The 20,624-nt window shown below is 37.0% G+C and overlaps 1 protein-coding gene across 1 annotated transcript in view; it reads left to right on the top strand.

Annotated features, from left to right (window-relative positions):
• The first annotated feature begins 926 nt into the window (after positions 1 to 926).
• Oxsr1 (oxidative stress responsive kinase 1) overlaps positions 927 to 20,624 on the top strand; it is a 101,108-nt gene continuing 81,410 nt past the window's right edge. The window contains exon 1 of the mRNA XM_076843720.2: positions 927 to 1,313. Coding sequence (XP_076699835.1) covers positions 1,244 to 1,313 — 70 coding nt within the window. The 5' untranslated portion in view covers positions 927 to 1,243. The remainder of the gene's footprint in view (positions 1,314 to 20,624) is intronic.

Genomic DNA, 20,624 nt, shown 5'->3' with positions numbered 1-20,624 from the left:
CAGTGAGGGTGCACAAAATTCAAGGCCTTTGAAACGACCCCAAGCTGCGTGAGCCGGATCTCACTTTAACTGGCCCAGCCGCGTCACGGGGAAAAAATAGATGATCTCGAGGACTGCAAGGAAGGTGCTCGTTTGAGCTCCAGTCCTAAAGCTGAGAACCCACAGAACTCGTTCAATTCAAGAAGACGCTGGAGGGCGCGCCGCGTCGGACGCTGCAGAGAACTTCCGCCTTGAAAAAAAAATGCCGTCACGGGGCAAACTTCCGGTTCCACTCTGGCTGGCAGCTCAAGGCCTTTAATCCTAGTTGGCAGTTATCCACACTCAAAAGGGACCCCACCCAGCCGCTCCCTTGGGTTTCTCCACACCCTCAGGAGCAATTTACACGTCTCCAGAGTGTGACGGTTACGTCGTGACGTCACTGCAGATAAAGGGGTTAGGAGAGCAAAGTACAGAACATCTTGAAGGACTGGAATCCTACCGCCAAGACACTAGCTGAGAGCCTGGAGGCGGGACTAAACTTGTGACTGGCATCCACACACCCCGGTTGCCCTTTTCATTCCTTCTCAAACCAACCAATGAATGTGACGACGGAGACGGCAACGTGCCCCGGCCTCTAGAAGTGGCTCCTCCCTCCTTACTTGGCTTCTCTGGTCGCCATGCTTAGTGTGGCTACCCACTATCTCTGTAGTATTTTTGTCTCTTCTTTGGATTTTTGATGCCCTTGAAGAACTCCTTCCTTCACATTTCTTTCCTTTTACCCTCAACTTACAACTTCTTGGAGTTTTTACTTGCTTGCTAAGTAACCAGCCACACTTGAGATGGCAGCTGGAGGCGGGGCCGAGGCGGGGCGTGACCGGCGCGGTGACGTCAGCGCGCTGCGTGTCGGCAGGTGGAGGGAGAAGGGAAAGTTTGGCCCGTGCGTGGGGCTCGGGTGGAGGGCGGGACAGAGGGGTTGGGCCCAGGAGAACCCTCTGTTGCGGCTGCTGCGGAGGCCGAGGCTGGGACGTGGACCCGGACGAAGAGTGCTGGACGCGGAGGACCAGGAGGCGAGATACGTTGCAGCTGTGAACCCTTGTCGCTTTGCCGTGCAGTGACCTCGCACCCAGGCGCTGTCCGACCGGCGGCTGTTCCCTAGGCAGTTGGTGGGGGCGCGGCGGCGGCGGTTGGGGGCGGGGAGCCGCGCGGCGAGGAGACGAGAGAGGTCAGCGAGTTTGAGGGAGGACCGAGAGCTGCTGCCGCCGTCATGACTGAGGACTCCAGCGCCCTGCCCTGGTCCATCAACAGGGACGATTATGAGCTGCAGGAGGTGATCGGTGAGAGCAGGCGCCGCTGACGGGGGAGGCGTCGCGCTGGGCGGCGGGTGACACGCGGGAACGTGGGGAGCTGCGGGAACTCGAGGATTGCAGCATTCACGGGAATTGGAGGGGCGCTCGTGGGGCCCGAGGTTTGTTAGGCGCGTGTATGAAGCTTGGGGTCGGTAGAGCGCGTGTGAGGCGGGGTGGGGTGGGGCTTGAGGGGCTCGTGGAAGATTTGTGTACATTTGACAGATGCTTGCACGCGAGCGACAGATTGCATTGAAGAGCAAGAAAAGTGCTGGTGTGGGAGAGGCCTTTTGGGGGTCGTGTGAGAAGTGGGATATTGGAGTTGCGGGTTGAGCCCCTTATTTCTGGGATTGTAAGGTAGATTCATTCCTGCATCCTTTAGAGAACCCCGCCAGGAAGTGCCAGATGTTGCTGGGGAAGCTGCAGGTACTGCGCTGAGGAATGTAGACCCAACTTCTGTTTCCTTCCAACGGACTTGCTGGTCAGGGAGGTATACATTACCTAAGTAGTCAAAAAAAAAAAAAAAAAAAAAAGAATTAAAAAGAACAGGTTTTGGCAGGTGATGGGAAGGAAATAAGATGTTCTGATAGAGAATAACCTGGAGACCAAGTTAGGGTGATTTCAGGGAAAATTCTTTTTCTGAAGCAGTGATATTTAAATTGAGCTCTGAAGGATGAGAAGTGAGTCTTAAAGAGCCTAGGGAAGACTTGTTTTTCCCCCTTAACTGAAGGATGAAGAAATGCAAAGGCCCTGGAGAGGGAAAGAGCTTGATATGTTTTAGGACCCGAAGGAAGGCTGGCATAGATAGAGATAAGGGGGAGCCAGATCTTAGGGACCTGTTCAGCCATGTAAGGATTTTGAAATTTTATTTTAAGTGTCACTGGAGGTCTTCAACCAAGGATATGACACGATCTGATAGATCTGACTGCTGTGCTGGAGTGAATTTGAAGGGGGTCCAGGAATACTAGTTGGCAGAGACCAAAACTTTCACAAAGGTGGATTGTAATTTTCAGAGAGGCTTAGTGATAAGGAGGAGGTTGGGGATTGTGGATGAGGGTACTGTTTGTTGGACAGCAATAACTCAAGTGACCTTAGAAATCAAAAGGGGGTGGGTTTAGCTAAACAGAGGCTCAATCCAGCTGACATGAGCAGACCCCTGTGTATTGGAGGAAGAATTGTCTACTTTGCCAGCATGCTGTGCTAAAATTAGTTTTATAACAAAGACTAACTGAAGACTCTTGAGCTGTCTTGGGGGGTGTCAATGTTATCAGCATTGTGTCTGTGTTTTAAAGAAATGTCAAATTTTTTCTTTTTTTTTTTCCCCCACTTTTCTTGCCTCTTGGTTGTTTTGTTTGTTTTGGTACTGGGGATTGAACTCAGTGGCACTTAAACACTGAGCTGCACCCCTAGCCCTTTTTATTTTTTATTTTGAGACAGACAGGGCCTTACTAAGTTGCCGAGGCTGGCTTTGAGCTTGGCAATCCTTCTGCCTCAGCCTCCTGAGCTGCTGGGATTACAGGCATGTGCCACTATGCCTGGCTTTGCCTCTGGTTTTAAAACAGCCTAAGCTAAGTTTTATCTAAAAGATACCATATCTTTTCTTTAAGTCACTTCTTGGGTCTATGTCCTTGCTACATGTTAGGTCTTTGACATGTATTGATTGAGCTAGTTAGATCTTTTTGGGGAGAAGTGCTGGGGATTGAACCTTGGGAGTCTTTAACATTAAGTTACATCCTTAGCCTTTAAAATTTTTTTTTTTTTTTTTAAATTTTGAGACAGGGTCTCCACTAAGTTGCCAGGCTGTCCCCAGATTTGCTATCCTCTTGCTCAGCCTTCTGAGTAGCTGGGATTACAGGCCTGTGCCACCCACTCAACGAGATCTCTGTTTTGATTGATTACTTCTGGGTCCCTTAATCAGGGTTTCATATTGAAGTAAGGGATTAAATGGGAGATTCCAAAATGATAACAGAAAAATAAAGAAAGGGCTCTCTACAGTTACTTTAGAAGAGGAGTTTTGCTTTATTTTCTGGTAGGGATACTTCTTTCTAAGGTGGAAAGGGTGGCTGTAGTCATTCTTAGTATGTTTGTTGTTGAGATGACATGGAATTTCAGAGTTGCAAAGGCTCTAGAGAGTTAGTGATATTATTAATTTGGTGTCTTCAGAACTGTAAATTGTCTGTAAATGGGCAATAGAGAGTGACATCGAGTCCTCCAGGATAGGGTTACTTCTTATCCCATTAACCACAGAGTAGTCCAAGGCTCATCAAAGGTTAAGAACTCTACTGTGATTTGATTAGGTTATTTTTTAAAACAACTTTACAGAGTTATTTTATTTTTTAAAACAACTTTTACACTTAAATACTATAAAATGTTCTTATTTTATTTATAAAATGTAACAGTGTTTTAGTAAATTTGCTGTATAATTGTTGCCATCACCCCATTTTAGGATATTTCTATCAGCCCAATGAGATTCCCTTGTGACTTTTCATAGTTAATCTCTCTTCCCTTCCCCAGTCTCAGGAAACCACAAATCTATTTTTTTCCTCTATAGATTGTGTTTTTTGAACTTTTCACATAAATGGAATCCATATAACATGATTTTTTTAAAAGTCTGCCTGATTAAAGGTAAATTTACAGAGTTGGTCAGTCATCACCAAAGGCAGTTTTAAAATATTTCCTTCATGCCAAAAAGATGTCTCATGTCCATTTGTAGTAACTCCCTATACCCACCCTTAGCCCCAGGCAACCACAAATCCACTTTCTGTCTTTATAGATTTGCTCTGGAGATGTTTAATATAAATGCAATCATATAATATGTAGTCTTTTTTATTTGTATTTTTTTGCATAATTTTTTTGAGGTTCATTGTAGCATGTTGCAGTACATGGTTCCTTTTTTTTGGACATCGGTTCATGGACATTGGATTGTTTCTGCATTTGGCTATTTGGAATAAGGCTGCTATCAGAATTCACATTAAATCTTCATGTGAATGTGTTTCATTTTCCTTGAGTATATCCCAGGAGTGGAATGGCTCGGTCATATGATAAATTTGGTAATTTTTAAAGATACTGCCAGTCTTTTTTCAAAGTAGTTATACCATTTCATATTCTTCTAACTAATGTATGAGAATTCCCATTTGTCAATATTCTGGTCAGCTTTGTTGTCTGTGTGCTATCTTGTATACATTTATGTGGTACTAGGGATTCAACCTGGGACTTCACATGTATTCTACCACTGAGCTATATCCCCAGCCCTGTCTTTTTTTTTTTTTTTAAATATTTTTTTAGTTGTCAATGGGCCTTTATTTTCCTTATTGATACATGGTGCTAAGAATTGAAACCAGTGCCTCACACCTGCTAGGCAAGTGCTCTGCCCCTGAGCTACAACCCCAGCCCTGTCCTGTCTTTTGGATTATGGCCATCCTAGTGGGTATGAAGTGGTATTTCACTGTAGTTTTGATTTCTATTTCTCTAATGACTGATAACAGTATCTTTTGCCTATCTGGATTATCCATTGCTATGTTTTGTTTTCTTACTGATTTATAGGAGAGGGAAAGAGAGTGGTATATGTGTATTCATTCTTCATATAAATCTTTTATCTGGTGTATGATTTCAGTACAAGTATTTTTATTTGTCTTCCTTTTTGTGTGTGTGTGTGTGTGTGGGGGGTGCTGGGAATTGAACCCAGGGTCTCACACATACTAGGCAAGTGCTGTCCCACTGAGCCAACTCAGTCTTGTCTTCATTTTCTTAGTGGTGTCTTTCTTTTTTTAAAAAAATATATACATTTTTTTAGTTGTCAATGGATCTTTTATTTAATTTAATTTATTTATTTATATGTGGTGCTGAGAATTGAACCCAGGGCCTCACACATGTCAGACAAGCATTTTACTACTGAGCACTACTGCAGCCCCCTTAGTGTGGTGTTCTTTTAAAATACAGAAGTTTTGATGAAGTTTGATTTGTCGCTTTTTTATTTTATTTATTTTATTTTTGGACAGTATTGGGATTGAACCTAGGGATTTGTAGCCTCTAAGCAAAGGCTCTACCACTGAGCTACAATCCCTAGTCCATAAACACAGTATTTCATAATTAACTATAATCTTCAAGTGAATCTTTTTTTAAAAAATATTTATTTGTTTTTTAGTTGTAGTTGGACACAATACCTTGATTTCACTTATTTATTTTTATGTGGTGCTGAAGTTGAACCCAGGTTCTCACATGTTCGAGGCAAGCGCTCCACTGCTGAGCCACAACCCTAGCCCTTCAAGTGAATCTTCACAATTCCTTTATATTTCATCAATTTTTTTTTTCAGGAGAAAAATGATTGGAATCTAGAAAAAAAAAGGATTTGAGAAATCATTTAGATTTAATTTTCAAAGGATTATGTTCCAGGGAAATTAGTGTGATTATTTCAAAACCTGTATATTTATTTGGCTTGTAATATTTTTCACATGTGCTACTTAGCACTGTGATATTTAATTATTCTCTCATTCTGTTTTTTTTTTCACCTGTAGGATTTTACCAACATTTTTAGTTGCTTATCCAACATAAATTTCCTCTTCTTTAATAAGAGAACCCCAATCTATTTTGTTTTAAGTAAAAACATATTACTCAGCTAAAAAGCTTCATTTACCAACTTCCCTTGCCCCCTTCCCCTCCCCAAAATATGGAAAAATCCTACAGGCGAAAAAAAATCTCTCCCTAGGAACATATTAAAAGTGTACCAATTGGGAATTCAAAGGACTTGCTTGTAAGAATTGTATCATCCTAAGCATGTTTTTGTAAGATTTTAAAAGTTATCTATGTATAATTATTTGTTTAAAAAAAAAAGGTATGTGCTCTTCTTATAATTAATTATCTTTTTACTATTTGTGAGCTCATTTCTAGCCTGTAGTTTTGTATTGGGATTTTTGAGCCTTTTATACTGTATTTGACATGTATTGAAGTAGTTGTGAAAGTGTGGGCTTTTATTATAAAGGTGTGGACTGACTTGAATTCAAATCTTGGCTCTTACTAGCTTTATTATCTTGGGGGTAAATTATATAACTGGTTTTACTGTTAGCTTTTGTCTAAAATGGTGATAATAGTACCCGTGTCATTGGGGCTTTTACATGGATTGATCATATTAAATGTCCAAAAAGTGGTTGTTATTATATCAGACGTTTTTCCTCCTTTCTTTTTTTGTATTTACAATTTTCAAATTTTGGTATTGACAAAATATAAAATACTATGTGATTTGTAATCTTGTAACACTGTAACACTTCAATATTTTGAATCTATTCTTGTGTATTGGAACATTCCTTCATCTTCCATTTTTTTTCCTTCTTTCTCAGTTCCAGGTCTTATTCAAATTAGATGGATTTAGGGATTCATGTTAGACATGGTAGTATACCTTGTGTAAGTCCTGCCACCATGGTATTGCCAACAGTGCAGTATGATGGCAAAGATGAAAACCAGTCTGCACCATGTGGCTTTTATTGTCATGTCTTGAAAAGTCTCAATAAATATTTAGTATATACCTAAGACTAGGTTTAGAAAATAGAAAATTTCAGACTAGGTTTAAGATTTTTTCTTCTTCTTTAAGATGGGCATGATTCACTTGGCTTTGGTGAAGGCAACCCACAAGCTTTATTCTCTACTCCCCCCGCTTTTTTTTTTGTTTTAGTTTTTAATTAGCTACACATATTGATGTTTAAGTAGTAGTTTCCAAATACAGATTTCAGAACTTCACCTCAAATCCCTTCATAAATGTGAGGATCTTTGTGCTCTTATCAATAGAGTGATGCGTAATGGTATATTTTCCCCTTGATTGGGAGACTCTGCTGAGGTAACATTTTCAGTGAGGGCAACAAGAGTTTCATAGGGTTCTATAAAATAGGGATTATGTTTGTCTGCATGTAATGCAAATGAGGCATAGCAATGGCTTAATAAATACTTTTCCCCTTATGTGACAAGAGAACTGGAGGTGGCAGCCAGTCCAGACTGTCAGGTACCAATGATCCTGGTTTTTCATATCATTACTTTTAGCTCTCATTCTCATGGCTGCAAGATAGTTGTTCCATCTCTAGCTTCATGCTTGCATGTGGGCCAGAAGAAGAATGTGGCAAAAGGACAAAGACACATGACAGCTAAATTGGCTCCTGTTCAAAGGGCTTCGTTTCTTGGGTGCCTTACTCAGTGATTTCCACTTCTATTTATTGGTTTGAACTGTGTAATTTTTATTTTATTTTTTTGGCAAGGGAAGTTGGTAAATGAAGCTTTTTAGCTGAGTAATATGTTTTTACTTCAAACAAAATAGGTTGGAGTTCTCTTATTAAAGAAGAGGAAATTGTATGTTGGATAAGCAACTAAAAATGTTGGCCTTGGGTTTTGTTTTTTAAGTTAAAATATTTAAAAAAGACATTGCAAGCAAATAATTAACCTGACACATAGTAATCATATGTAAGTTACCTTTAATCTAAAGAGGTGACTGGGTGTGGTGGTGCACACCTGTATTCCCAGCAACTCTGGAGGAAAAGTCAGGAGGATTGCAAGCTCGAGGCCAGTCTCAGCAACATAGTGAGCCCTGTGTCAAAAAATCAAATAAGATAAAAAGAACCGGGGTGGGGGGCTGGGGTTGTGGCTCAGTGGTAGAGTGCTTGCCTAGCATGCGTGAGACACTGGGTTCCATCTCCAGCTCCACATAAAAAAGAAAATAAAGGTACTGTGTTCATCTACAACAACAACAAAAATATTTTAAAAAATTTTTAAAAAATCAAAAAGAATTGGGTATAAGTGATATAAGTGCTCCAGGCTGAATCCCCAGTACCAATGGGGGGGGTGTGGTGGTGGAAATTAAAGAGGTAATTGCCTACCAATTAAAAATATAATATTGAAACATCATGTAGTTTGGATTTGTAGGCCCTGTATTGCTTCTTATTAATTCTATGACTTAAGTCTTACCTTTGCTTATATTGTTTGTAAAATCAGTAATACCTAACTCATGGGATTTATTTTAATAGCTAGATGAAAAAAAGGGATACAAGTAAAGAAAGTGCTCAGTATAGTTCTTGGTGTACAGAATAAGTATACAATAAATGTTATCATTCATGATGGTAACAGTGTGGACGTGCTGAAGATGACTGGGTTATTTTGTGTTTGTTCTGACCCAAGCAAGTAGGTATTTTTTCTCCTTGAAAATATATTCTATACTTGATTGATAAATTCATTAAACAAATATTTCTTGAACTGCTGTTATAAGCCAGGCACTGTTCTGAATACTGGAGATAAAGTAGTAAAGCAAATAGATAAAATTCCCACTTTCATGGGGTTCGTAATCTAGTGGTGGTAGTGAAGGAGAAAAATAGAGCAGTGATAGGGACTGGGGACTACTAGGGATGGAGGTGGGGTATGGTTTTAAATAGGTCAGGGAAAGCCATACTGAGAAGGTGACATTTGAATTAAGACCTGAAGTAGGTGAGAAGTGCTTATCTATAGGAACCTTATTCCAATTAGAGGGAACAATGAACACAAAGGCTCTGAAGTAGAAGCATGCTGATGTGAATAAGGAATTGGAAGGAGGTGAGGGAGGCCAGAGCTGGGGGAGACAGGGTGAAGTGACAGGTGAAGAGGTCAGAAAGGTAAGTGGTACAGATGCATGGTCCTTATCAGATAAGTCATTGTCAGAATTTGGTTTTTGCTTTGAGTAAGATTGAAAATCATTGCAGGTTATTGAGCAGAGGTAAAATAGTTGTGAGAATAGTTTTTGTAAGGATGATAGGAGAGGTTATCAAGGGGAGGGGGAAGTGTAGTAATGGAGGTGGTATCCATTAGACTCTGGATATGATATATTTTGAAGTTAAAAGAGAATTTGCTGTTGGATTAGATATGAGAGAAAGGGGAGATAAAATGATTCCAAGCTTTTTGGCTGGAGTGTCAGGAAGATTGGCATTACTGTCCCTTGAGCTGGGAGATCACCAGAATGAGGAGGAGGGTGAGGGATGATTCACTGCAGGACCATCATGCTGTTTGAATAATTACTCAACACATATGGCAATGTATCTTTATTTTCATCTTGTATGAAGAGAAATAGCCTGATTTTTATGATGATGCCTGTTTTTTTTTTGTGTGTGTGTGTGTGTGTGTGCGCCAATTCTAGGAGCCTTAATTTTCAGCGTGACTCTGACCAGATTCTTATTTAGAAAAGGGCTTACTCCACAGTTCAGGTGACGATACCTTGTTTGCCTTTTAGAATGAACAGTCTGGGTTGGTTCATTCCTTTAATAAATGTAAAACCTTACTAAGGATTACTTTAAATAGTTTTTGGAATTTACCTGTTAGAGCTGTGACCAAAATTTTGGGGAAAATATCTTCAATTGATCTGACTTATTTGACTTATATTTTCCTCACAGGTAGGAGTAATATCCATTTTTACCTTCCCTCAATTTCTGGGTCTGGTAAGTTGGAGAGAGACTCAGAACTTTTTTATTTTTAGTTTCCCTCATGTGTGGGTAACTCCTTTTCTTACTCTCCATTTTGAAAGGTTTTAGGAGAAAGCTGCACCTCTATTTTTGCACACAAGTCCATTCTGGTGTGTACACTGACAATGCAGTGAAAGAACTAACTAGGAGAGAACAGAAGTTAGAATACAAACCAGTGCAAAATAATGAAAGTCTGACTTTGGGTGTTGGAAATTGCTTTAAAATTTTCATTATATCAGGTCAGTGCTTAGTGGAGGGCACATCAGGGAGATAGCTTTTCACACTTTGAAATCATTCCTGAGTAGTACTTCTTACCCATATGTATGTGTATTCATACTGAAATGACAGTTTTTACAAAGTAACATTTATGTTTGCTGCCTACAGTGCTTACCCATTCTGTTCATACTAAGAAAAATGATGGTAAGCCCAGTGTAAATAGACTTCTAGTTTAAAAAAACTGCATTCAGAAGCCTGCTTTAAAGAGGAGATAAAGCATTTAAAAATTTTGTTCTGCAATCCTTTTATTACTAGATTTTTGAAAAATATTGGAGATAATAGTTTATTAGAACAGCACAATTCACAATAGCTAAACTGTGGAACCAACCTAGATGCCCTTCAGAAGATGAATGGATAAAGAAAATGTAGTATATGCACACAATGGAATATTATTCAGCAATAAAAGAGAATAAAATTATGTCATTTGCAGGTAAATGGATGGAATTGGAGAATACAATGCCAAATGAAGTTAGCCAATCCCCAAAAACCAAATGCCGAATGTTTTCTCTGATATAAGGAGGCTGATTCATAATGGGATTGGGAGGGGGAACATGGGAGGATTAGATGAACTATAGATAGGGCAAAGGAGTGGGAGGGGAAGAGAGGGGGAATGGGGGTAAAAAAGATGGTGGAATGAGATGGGTATCATTATCCTAAGTACATGTATGAAGACATGAATGATGTGAATATACTTTGTATACAACCAGAGATACGAAAAATCATGCTCCATATGTGTAGTAAGAATTGTAATGCATTCTGCTGTCATATATAATAAATTAGAATAAAAAAAGTTCACTTAAAATAATTATGAATAAAATTTTTTTAGGTATTCTTTTACCCTCCTATTTACATTATTAATTACTATTTTCTTTTTTTAAAAAGAAATATTTGTTTAGTTATACATGGGCACAATATCTTTATTTTGTTTATTTATTTTTATGTGGTGCTGAGGATGGAATCCAGGGTCTCACACATATGAGGCGATCGGTCTACCGCTGAGCCACAACCCCAGCCCACTATTTTCTTTTTGATACTGGAGATTGAACCCAGAGGTGCTTAACCACTGAGCTACTTCCACATCTGTTTTTATTTTTTGAGAGAGGATCTCACTAAGTTGCTTGGGGCCTCACTAAATTGCTGAGGCTGTCTTTGAACTTGTAATCCTCCTTCTTTAGCCTTCCATCTCTGGGATTTCAGATGTGCACCACTATGCCCAGTAAATTACTGTTTTCTATAAAGTAAATTTTTTCTGATGAAAGAACATGGTTGACTATTTCTAATTAATGGTATTGAAAGTATTGAGTTTTTATTGGATTACTGTACTTCTCTATTTTAGAATCTTAAAATATTTTGTTTTTGTTTTGGAAAAAATCATATGATATGATGGATGAAAATGATTGTTGGATAGAACTGGAGCTTGCAAGTCTCTTTTTAATACTGGGTTTGGTGAAACCTTTACAATTTGTCTTTGGTCATTGGTTAAATCACACCAGAACTTAGGAAGATTTATTCATTAAGTGAGTGAATCTTTGAAATAAAGATACTTTAATAGATGAACAATTATGATTGATAATACTTAGGTTTGATGTTTCATTGTTGGTGTAACTAAATTTATTCCTTTATCTGTGCAGTATCTTCCCTTATCTATGGTTTTTTTCCTGCAGTTTCAGTTACTTGCAGTCAACTGAGGTCTGAAAATTTTAAATGGAAAGTTCCAGAAAAAAATAATTCACAAGTTTTGAATTGTGTACTGTTCTGAGTAGCATGATGAAGTATCACATCACCCGTCTCCAGTTTAAACCTGTATGAATCATTCCCTTGACCAGTGTTTCCAAGTGGTATTTGCTACCTGTCCTCTTGCCTGTTTAAATAGCCATCTTGGTTATCATATTTAATGTCATGGTATTGTAGTGCTGATGTTAAAGTAATCTACTCAGTAAACGTGCAAAATGTGGGCAATTTGAATATTCCAAAGAGAAGACACAAAGTGCTTTCTTTATGCAAAAGGGTAAAGATTCCTAATAAGAAAAAAATTGTTACTAAGATATATGATAAGAATGAGTCTTCTGTCTGGGAAACTGTTAAGAACTGGAAAGTATGTTATTAAAATGTTCTTTTATTATTGTTTTACCTATTACTGTGCCTACTTTTAAAAATAAATCTTATCATAAGTATATGCATATAATAAAAATATATATAGGGATTTGTGCTGTGCATGGTTACAAGCATTCTCTAGGGGCCTTGGAAGATGTCCCCTGTAGATAAGGGGAGAGTACTGTATTTTTAACCTTGGCATGGTTTGGGTTTACATATGTATAACATTAATATGTTTAAGGCTGGTATTTCAGGTTTTGTGTATGTAAAATAGTCAATATGGGGTTACCCAGGGGTAGATGTGAAGAATTAACACTGGTTAAAAAGACTAACACCATTTTGTACATTTTTGAAAATTAATAATCAGTGAACACATCTATATATTAGAAGATGTCTGTTATATAGGGTCAAAGGTATCATTAGAGACCACATTGTGTCTTCTGTGATTTGAGAATGCTTCTGCTCCATGATTCGCTTCCTTCTATTCTGTAGTGTTTCCAAGTGTCAAGCAGTGGCTACTTGCTGAAGACAAGAAGAGTCTAGATTTTTTTAGGGCTTCCTCGAAGTGATGTGAGAGGAAGGGAGCTTAATTGCAAGCACTACCATTCTGCTCAACTCTACCTGTATTCATGTGCAATAGAGGATATTCAACCAAGAAGCAGACAAACTAAACAATTTCAGTAGTAGCCTGTTAGATCATTTTTATTAAAGGATTTTAGTGTTCCTAAACAGTTGTGAAAATTGTTCAGTTACAATATTGGATGATGTTATTGAATGTAAATGTGTTCTTAAATATTGGATCTCAATCTAAATTTTGCATTATTTGAGTTTTGTGCAGTTTTTGTTATCATTGGGATTTGGGTTTATCCATGTCAGTATTGACTGTGGTTATGTGTGTGTGGCTTTAGACAAGGATTTTTCAAATGGATTTAAATTTAACACATGTATACTGTTGAATTAGATAGTTGTATATGTGTATCATTTGCAATTTTTAATGTTTGAAACACATTAATTTAGAAATTTGACACACTTGAAGGATTTTAAATAATAGCATTATTGAGATGTAATTTACATACCATAAAATTCAGCCTTTACAAATGTACAATTCAGTATATTTGCAGAGGTGTGTAACCATTACCACTAATTCCAGAACATTTTCATGATTCCAAAAAGAAACTCCATTCCTGTTGACAGTACTTTCCATTTCTCTCTCCCTATAGTCTCTGGAAACGGCTAATTTACTTTCTGCTCCTAATGGATTTGCCTATTCTGGATATTTTATACAATGGAATCATACTATATATGGCCTTTGTGTCTGGTTTCACTTTGTGTGTTCAAAGTTCTTCTGTGGCCTGGGGTTGTGGCTCTGCAGTAGAGCACTTGCCTAGCACGTGCGAGGCCCTGGGTTCAATCCTCAGCACCACATGAAAATAAAGAAATAAATTAAAGGTATTGTGTCCAACTACAACTAAAAGATAAATTTTAAAAAATTCTGTGTTGTAGGATGTATTAGTACTTTATTCCTCTTATTGCCAAATAATTCATTGTATAGCTGTACATTTTACAGTCCTACCAGCAAAGTAGGAGGGTTCCAGTGTTTTTACATCTTTATCAGCACTTATTATTGTCTGTCTTTTTGATTTAGCCATTTAGTGAGTGTAATTTGTAGCTTACAGTTCTGTGAAGGGATTTTTAAAATTGAAAACTCTATTAGGAAGTTTTATATACATATGCATTATATATTAATTATTATTTTGAATGAATAGGAATAATAAAAATAATGAAATGATAGTAACATTGAAAAAAGTAAAATTTTAAATAGTATATTCAATTACTGTATTTGAGTCTAACCCTTTAAGATCTTTACTGTTAGATCATATAAACAAGGTCTCTGCCATGTTTTCATGTTTATCTAAGTTGGCTTGTAATTTAGAAATTATTATAAAAATTATCAAGTTTCTTCTGTTACTGCAATATGGGTTCTTTGCTAGAAATCTAGAATGCTTCTAGAAGATTTGAGTATTTCAATAATATAAATATTTTCTTCTTGTAGTATAAATAAAAATATGGCTTATTAATTGGAAAAAAAAACTTATTTTTTTAAAAAACTTTTTTTTGGTACCATTTATTTATTTGTTTATAATAAGTCAATGCTGAGGATTGAACCCAGAGCTTGCACATGCTAGGTGAGCGCTCTACCGCTGAGCCAAAACCCCAGCCCCAAGAACTTCTTTTTAAATTATGTTTCTGTGCATTAACATTTACAGACAGTACTTTCTTGTCTTTTTGTTTTTGGTGCCAGGGATTGAACCCAGGGCTGTTTAACTACTGAGCCACATCCTCACCATTTTTTATTGAGACAGGGTCTGATAAGTTCCTGAGGTTGACTTCGAATTTGTGATCTTCCTGCCTTAGTGGATAGTACTGTTTTTTAATCTGGTGTTTTGCTGATGAAGAGGTACTCCTTGCCTACTCCTGTTAAACAACTTTAATAGTTTCTTGTATTTCCTTTTAGAAAACTTAAACATGTGTATCCTTTTATGTAGAAGGGGCTTGAGGTGTAGCTCAGTGATAGAGTGCTTGCTTAGCATATGCCAAATCTTGAGTTCAATCCCCAACACTACAACAACAACAACAACAACACTGGCTTCTAACATACTGCTTTGCTTTTTGCTTTTTATCCCTTAGATATTTGAGTTTTAAAGCATATACTTTCTTTTAGATTATGTAATTGTTTTGTTTTTTTAGGCTGGTATAAAAAATCTTCTGAGATAATTTTTTTCTTTTTTCTCTCTCTTCTTCCTCCTCTTCTTCCTCTTCCTGTTCTTCATAATGGTGATTCAACTGAGAGCACTTTGCCACTGAGCTACATCCTTATTAGCACTTTTTATTTTTTTATTGTAGCACAGGGTCTGGCTGTGCTGCTTAGGGCCTCGATAAATTGTTGAGGCTGATTTCAAAATAGCCATCCTTTTGCCTAAGACTCTCAAATCCATGGGATTAAAGGTGTGTGTCACTGTGCCCAGCTAAGGTTCTACCTTTAAAGGAAACAACCACAGATTGCCATGGAAACACTTTGAGGTGATCCTTGGGATTATTAACAATTGGCCCAGAGTTTTGGGCTGAAAATATAACCTCAGATTATTGAAGAGATGCACTATAGATGATCTGCATTAGCTTTACTTGATACGTGAACAGTAGAATCAGAAAGTGATCTGATATAAATACTACCCCCCCCCTTTTTTCTTTTTTTAAATGGTACTGGGGATTGAACCCAGGGGTGCTTTATTCCTGAGATACATCTGAAGCTTTTTATTTTTTATTTTTAAAATTTTTTATTTTTTAAAATTAGTTACACTTATTTTTTATTTTTTTGAAACAGGGTCTTGCTAAGTCATCAGGACTGACTTAGAGCTTGTGATATTGGTATTGGTATTGGATAAACAAGTGAAAAATAAATGCAGCCATTTATTGAGCATTGCTATATCCAGGCACATAGTTCAGGAATTGGAAATTTGCTAATAGTAGTAGAGCTGGAGTTTCAATTTAAGTCTACTTCCCATGGAGTTTCTTGAAGATAGAAAGCAGGGTGAATGCCTTGCACAGAGTCATGGAGGTGGAGATAAAATAAATTGTATTTAGGGTATGGAAAATAAGTTAACTTGTTCAGTTATCAAGTATAATGTCAAGTAGCTGCTATGGTTTAGGGATCTTGAGGTGTGCCATTGTGCAAATGGTGAAGATTATTTCATTAATGGTAGTGGATGAATTGAGACCTAGGCAAAAAAAAAAAAAAAAAAAAAAAGCCATAGGACTTAGATTTTTCTAGTATTTGGTATTGTACGGTAACTCTGCACACATTGTGCACAGATGACCTCAATTGTATGCATTTGTGTATAGTTATATGCACTTTTATTACATGAGTAGTTTCATGTAATTACCATTAAAGTGAAGATAATAGAATTGCATCTCACTGCAGGGCTCTCTTGGGCTATCCCTTTGGAGTCCTATCTGCCCCCACCCCCAACTCTTGACAACCACTGATCTGTTCTCTATTTCTATTGTTTTGTTATTTAAAGAGTAGAATCATAAAATAAAATATGTAACTTTTTGAGAGTACTGTTTTTAACTCAGTAGAACTCACTAGAGGTTCATCCAAGTTATCGTGTGTGCCAGTATTTATACCTTTTTATTGCTGAATTGTATTCCATGGTGTGGCTGTACCATATTTGTTTAACCAGTTACCTGTTGAAGCATATCTGGATAAGTTCCAATTTGAGTTATTTAAAATAAAACTGATGTCAACATTCATATGCAGATTTCCATGTGAATATAAGTTTTCATTTCTCTGGGTTACATGTCTAGGATTACAAATGCTAAGTCATATGAAAAGTCCATCTTTTGTTTTAATAGAAATGGCCAAACTATTTTCCAGAGTGACTGTACCATTTTTTACAATCCTACCAGCAGTATATAAGTGATAATCTAGTTTGACTTCATCCTAATCAGCATTTGGTACTGTTATTATTTTTTAAAGCCGTTTTTGATATTGGGTGGTGATATCTCATTGTAGTTTTAATTTGCATTTCCCTAACGGCTAGGGTGTTGAATGTCTTTTTCTTGTGTTTATTTGTCATCTGTATATCCTCTGATTAAATGTCACATTTCTTTGGCTCATTTCTTTTTTTGTGTATGTGGTATGGAGAATTGAACCAGAGGTGCTTTACCACTGAGAAACATCCCCAGATCTTTTTATTTTATTTTTTTAACACAGGGTCTAACTAAATTGTTAAGGTCGGCTTTGAATTAGTGATCCTCCTGCCTTAGCTAAGATTACAGACATGTACCACTGTTTCAGGCTTTGGGCCCATTTCTTTCTTTTTTCTTTTCTTTTTTTTTAGAGAGAGAGAATTTTAATATTTATTTTTTTTTAGTTTTTTGGCGGACATAACATCTTTGTTTGTATGTGGTGCTGAGGATCGAACCCGGGCCGCGCACACACATGCCAGGCGAGCGCGCTACCGCTTGAGCCACATCCCCAGCCCTGGGCTCATTTCTTAATAGGAATTTTTTTTTTAATAATGACTTTTGAGAATTCTTTCTTTAAAATTTGTATTTAATTATTTTGATTTTGTGGTACTGGGGATTGAATTTGGGGCTTGGTACATGCTAGGTTAGTACTCTGCCACTGAGCTACATCTACAGCCCTTGGGAATTCTTTATACATTCTACATAGAAGTCGTTTGTCAAGTACATTCATATTTTTTACAGGGTCTTTGCAGAGCAAGGGTTTTTAATTAAAAAAAAAATTATTTTTAAGTACTGGGAATTGAACCCAGGAGTGCTTAACCATTGAGCAACATCTTCAATCCTTTTTTTTTTTTTTAATTTTGATACAGGGTCTCACTAATTTGCTTAAGGCCTCATTAAGTTGCTGAGGCTTCTCAAACTTGTGATCCTCCTCCTGTCTCAGCTTCCTTGGTTTTTTTTTTTTTTTTTGTAGATGGACACAACACAATGCCTTTATTTTTATGTGGTGCTGAGAATCGAACCCGGGTCCCTCACACGCTAGGCGAGCGCTCTACTGCTGAGCCACAATCCCATCCCGGTTTTTAATTTTGATAGTTAAATTTATCAGGGTTTCTTTTTATGAATTATGCTTTTGATTTTATGCCTAAGAATTCTGCCTAGTCCTTAGGTTCCAAAGATTTTCTTCTGTGTTCCTTTCTTTAATTTTTATAGTCTTCTGTTTTATATTTAAGTTTGTGATCTATTTTGAGTTGTTTTATTTAAATAAAAGGTTTAGGTTGAAGTTCATTTTTTTTGTCTTTGGATGTCTATCTGCTCCTGTACCATTTATTGACAAGGCTATCTAATTCCATCAAAATAAATGCTTTTGTACCTTTGCTAAAAATGGGGCACATTTATGTGAATCTGTTTGTGGTTTCTATATGTTTTGTGTATCTATCCCTCTGCCAATACCAAACTGTCTTGATTATTGTAACTGTGTAGGTCTTGAAATTGGGTAGTGAATCTTTTTGTTTTTTTTGGTGGTACTAGGAATTAAATCTAAGGCCTCATGCATGCTAGGTGCAACCAATGAGCCACTTCCCCAGACCAGTCTTTCAGCTTCATTAGTGCATTGGCTATTGTGTTAGCTTTTCATTGCAGTGATTAAATATCTGATAAGAACTACTTAGGAGGAAAGGTTAATTTTGGCCCACGGTTTCAGAGGTTCAGTCCATATTCTGCGTATTCCAAGGCAGGAACATCATGGTGGAAGGGTGTTGCGGAGGAAAGCTATCTAGCTGTTGGTGGGTGGAGGTAGGACAGAACGGGCCAGGGACAAAATATATTCTTTCAGGGAACACTGCCAATGATCTGCTTTTCCATCTAAGTCCCATTTCCCAATAATCCATTCCACTATCAATGGATTAATTCACTGATGAGATCAGAGCCCTCATGATCCAGACATTGTCTAAACAGTTTTCCCTCTATGAACCTTGCTGCATTGAGGTCCATACTGTCAACATGTGAGCATTTGGGGAACATTCCAGATCCAAATCATAGCAGTTATTTTAGGGTCTTTCCTTTTCCATATAAACTTTAGAATAAACCTGTCTACAAAATACTTTGGAATTGGATTTAATGCAATTTCTATCCTATCTATCAGTTTGGGGAATATTGATATTTTTACTGTAATGAGCCTTCTAATCCACAAACACAGTTAAATGTCACTAGCTTTTCATCCTGAAAGATTTTTAAGATGAAAGTTTTTCATCAGTATTTTGTAATTTTCAGCATACATGAGATTCTGTACATGTTTTATTAGACTTATACCTAACTATTAAATTTTGGAGGGAGCAATTATAAATGGTATTAACATTTTAAAATTTGCTTTTACTCATTTATTGTTAGTGTATAATGAAATTGATTTTTGTGCATTGATCTTGTATGTTTTAGCCTTGCCAAACTTGCTTACTAATTATATGAACCTTTCTTATAGCTCTGTCATCTGCAAATAGGAATTGTTTTTTTTTTTTTTTTTCCTTTTCTGATATGGGTGACTTTTATTTCTTTCTCTTGATTTATTGTAGTAGATAGGACTTTCAATACTTTGTCAAGTAAGAGTTAAGAATGGATATTCCTGTTGTATTCCTCATCTTAGAGGGAAAATAGTCTTTCATTATTAAATAGGATATAAATTGTAAGTTATTTATTTTTTAGATATTCTTAATGAAGTTGGCCAGAAGTTCTCTATTCCTGGCAAAGGCTTTTTATCATGTTGATGAATTTTTCAAATGCTTTTTCTATTCCAGTTGATGTGATCATGTAATTTTTCTTCTGTAATGTGTTGCTATAGTGTATTACATCGATTTTTAAATATTTTACTAGCTATGCATATCTGGAATCATTTGACTTGGTTGTGATGTATTCTGTGTTGCTGATTCAGTTAGCAAATATTTTATTAAAGATTTTGCATCTTATTTTAAAATACATTTTTTAGTTGTAGATGGATAACAGTATCTTATTTATTTTTATGTGGTACAGGAGGATCACATGTGTGAGGTACTGGGTTTGAGCCACAACCCCAGCCTCAAGATTTTACATCGTGGGGCTGGGGATGTGGCTCAAGCGGTAGCGCGCTCGCCTGGCATGCGTGCGGCCCGGGTTCGATCCTCAGCACCACGTACAAACAAAGATGTTGTGTCCGCCGATAACTAAAAAATAAATATTAAAAAAAAAAAATTCTCTCTCTCTCTCTCTCTCTCCTCTCTCACTCTCTCTTAAAAAAAATTAAAAAAAAAAGATTTTACATCTTAAATTCATAACAGATACTGGTGTGTGGTTTTCTTATCTTTATCTGGGTTTAGTATTCGTAAAATGGCCTCTTAAAATGAATTTGGAAGTGCTTTTGCTTCCTGTTTCTAGAAAACATGTGTAAAATGGCTATTAATTCTTTTAAGGCAAAACCATCTGCCTGCAGATTTTGGGGGAACTTTAGAATTACAAATTTAATTTTCAAAGTAGTTATGTTATTGTATTAGCCATATCTTGGCTGAATTTCAGTTGTTTTTGAAGAATTGGTCCATGTTTTCTAATTCATTGAATTACAAGCTAAGTTGTTTGTAGTATTCCCTTATCCTTTTTTTTTCTTAAATTGAGGTAAGATTTTACTATTTTAAAGTACACTTCATTTATTTTTAGTGTATTAAAATCTAATTCCAGAGCATTTCCAGAAAAAGCCCATGTTCATTAAGTAGTAGTTCACCTCCCTCTTTTCCCAGTCCATGACAACCACTGATCTACTTTTTCTTTGGATTTGCCTATTGTGAACATTTCATATAAATGGAATCAAATAGTATGTGATCAAATAGTATGTGAGTGTTTGTGCTTCTCTTACTAATTAAGCATGGTGTTTTCAGGGTTTCTCCACGTTTAGTAGCATGTATTAGTATTTATTCCTTGGCTC

The sequence above is a fragment of the Callospermophilus lateralis genome, chromosome 1 (assembly GCF_048772815.1).
Source record: "Callospermophilus lateralis isolate mCalLat2 chromosome 1, mCalLat2.hap1, whole genome shotgun sequence".
NCBI lineage: Eukaryota > Metazoa > Chordata > Mammalia > Rodentia > Sciuridae > Callospermophilus > Callospermophilus lateralis.
This window is presented reverse-complemented; position numbering and strand designations above follow the sequence as displayed.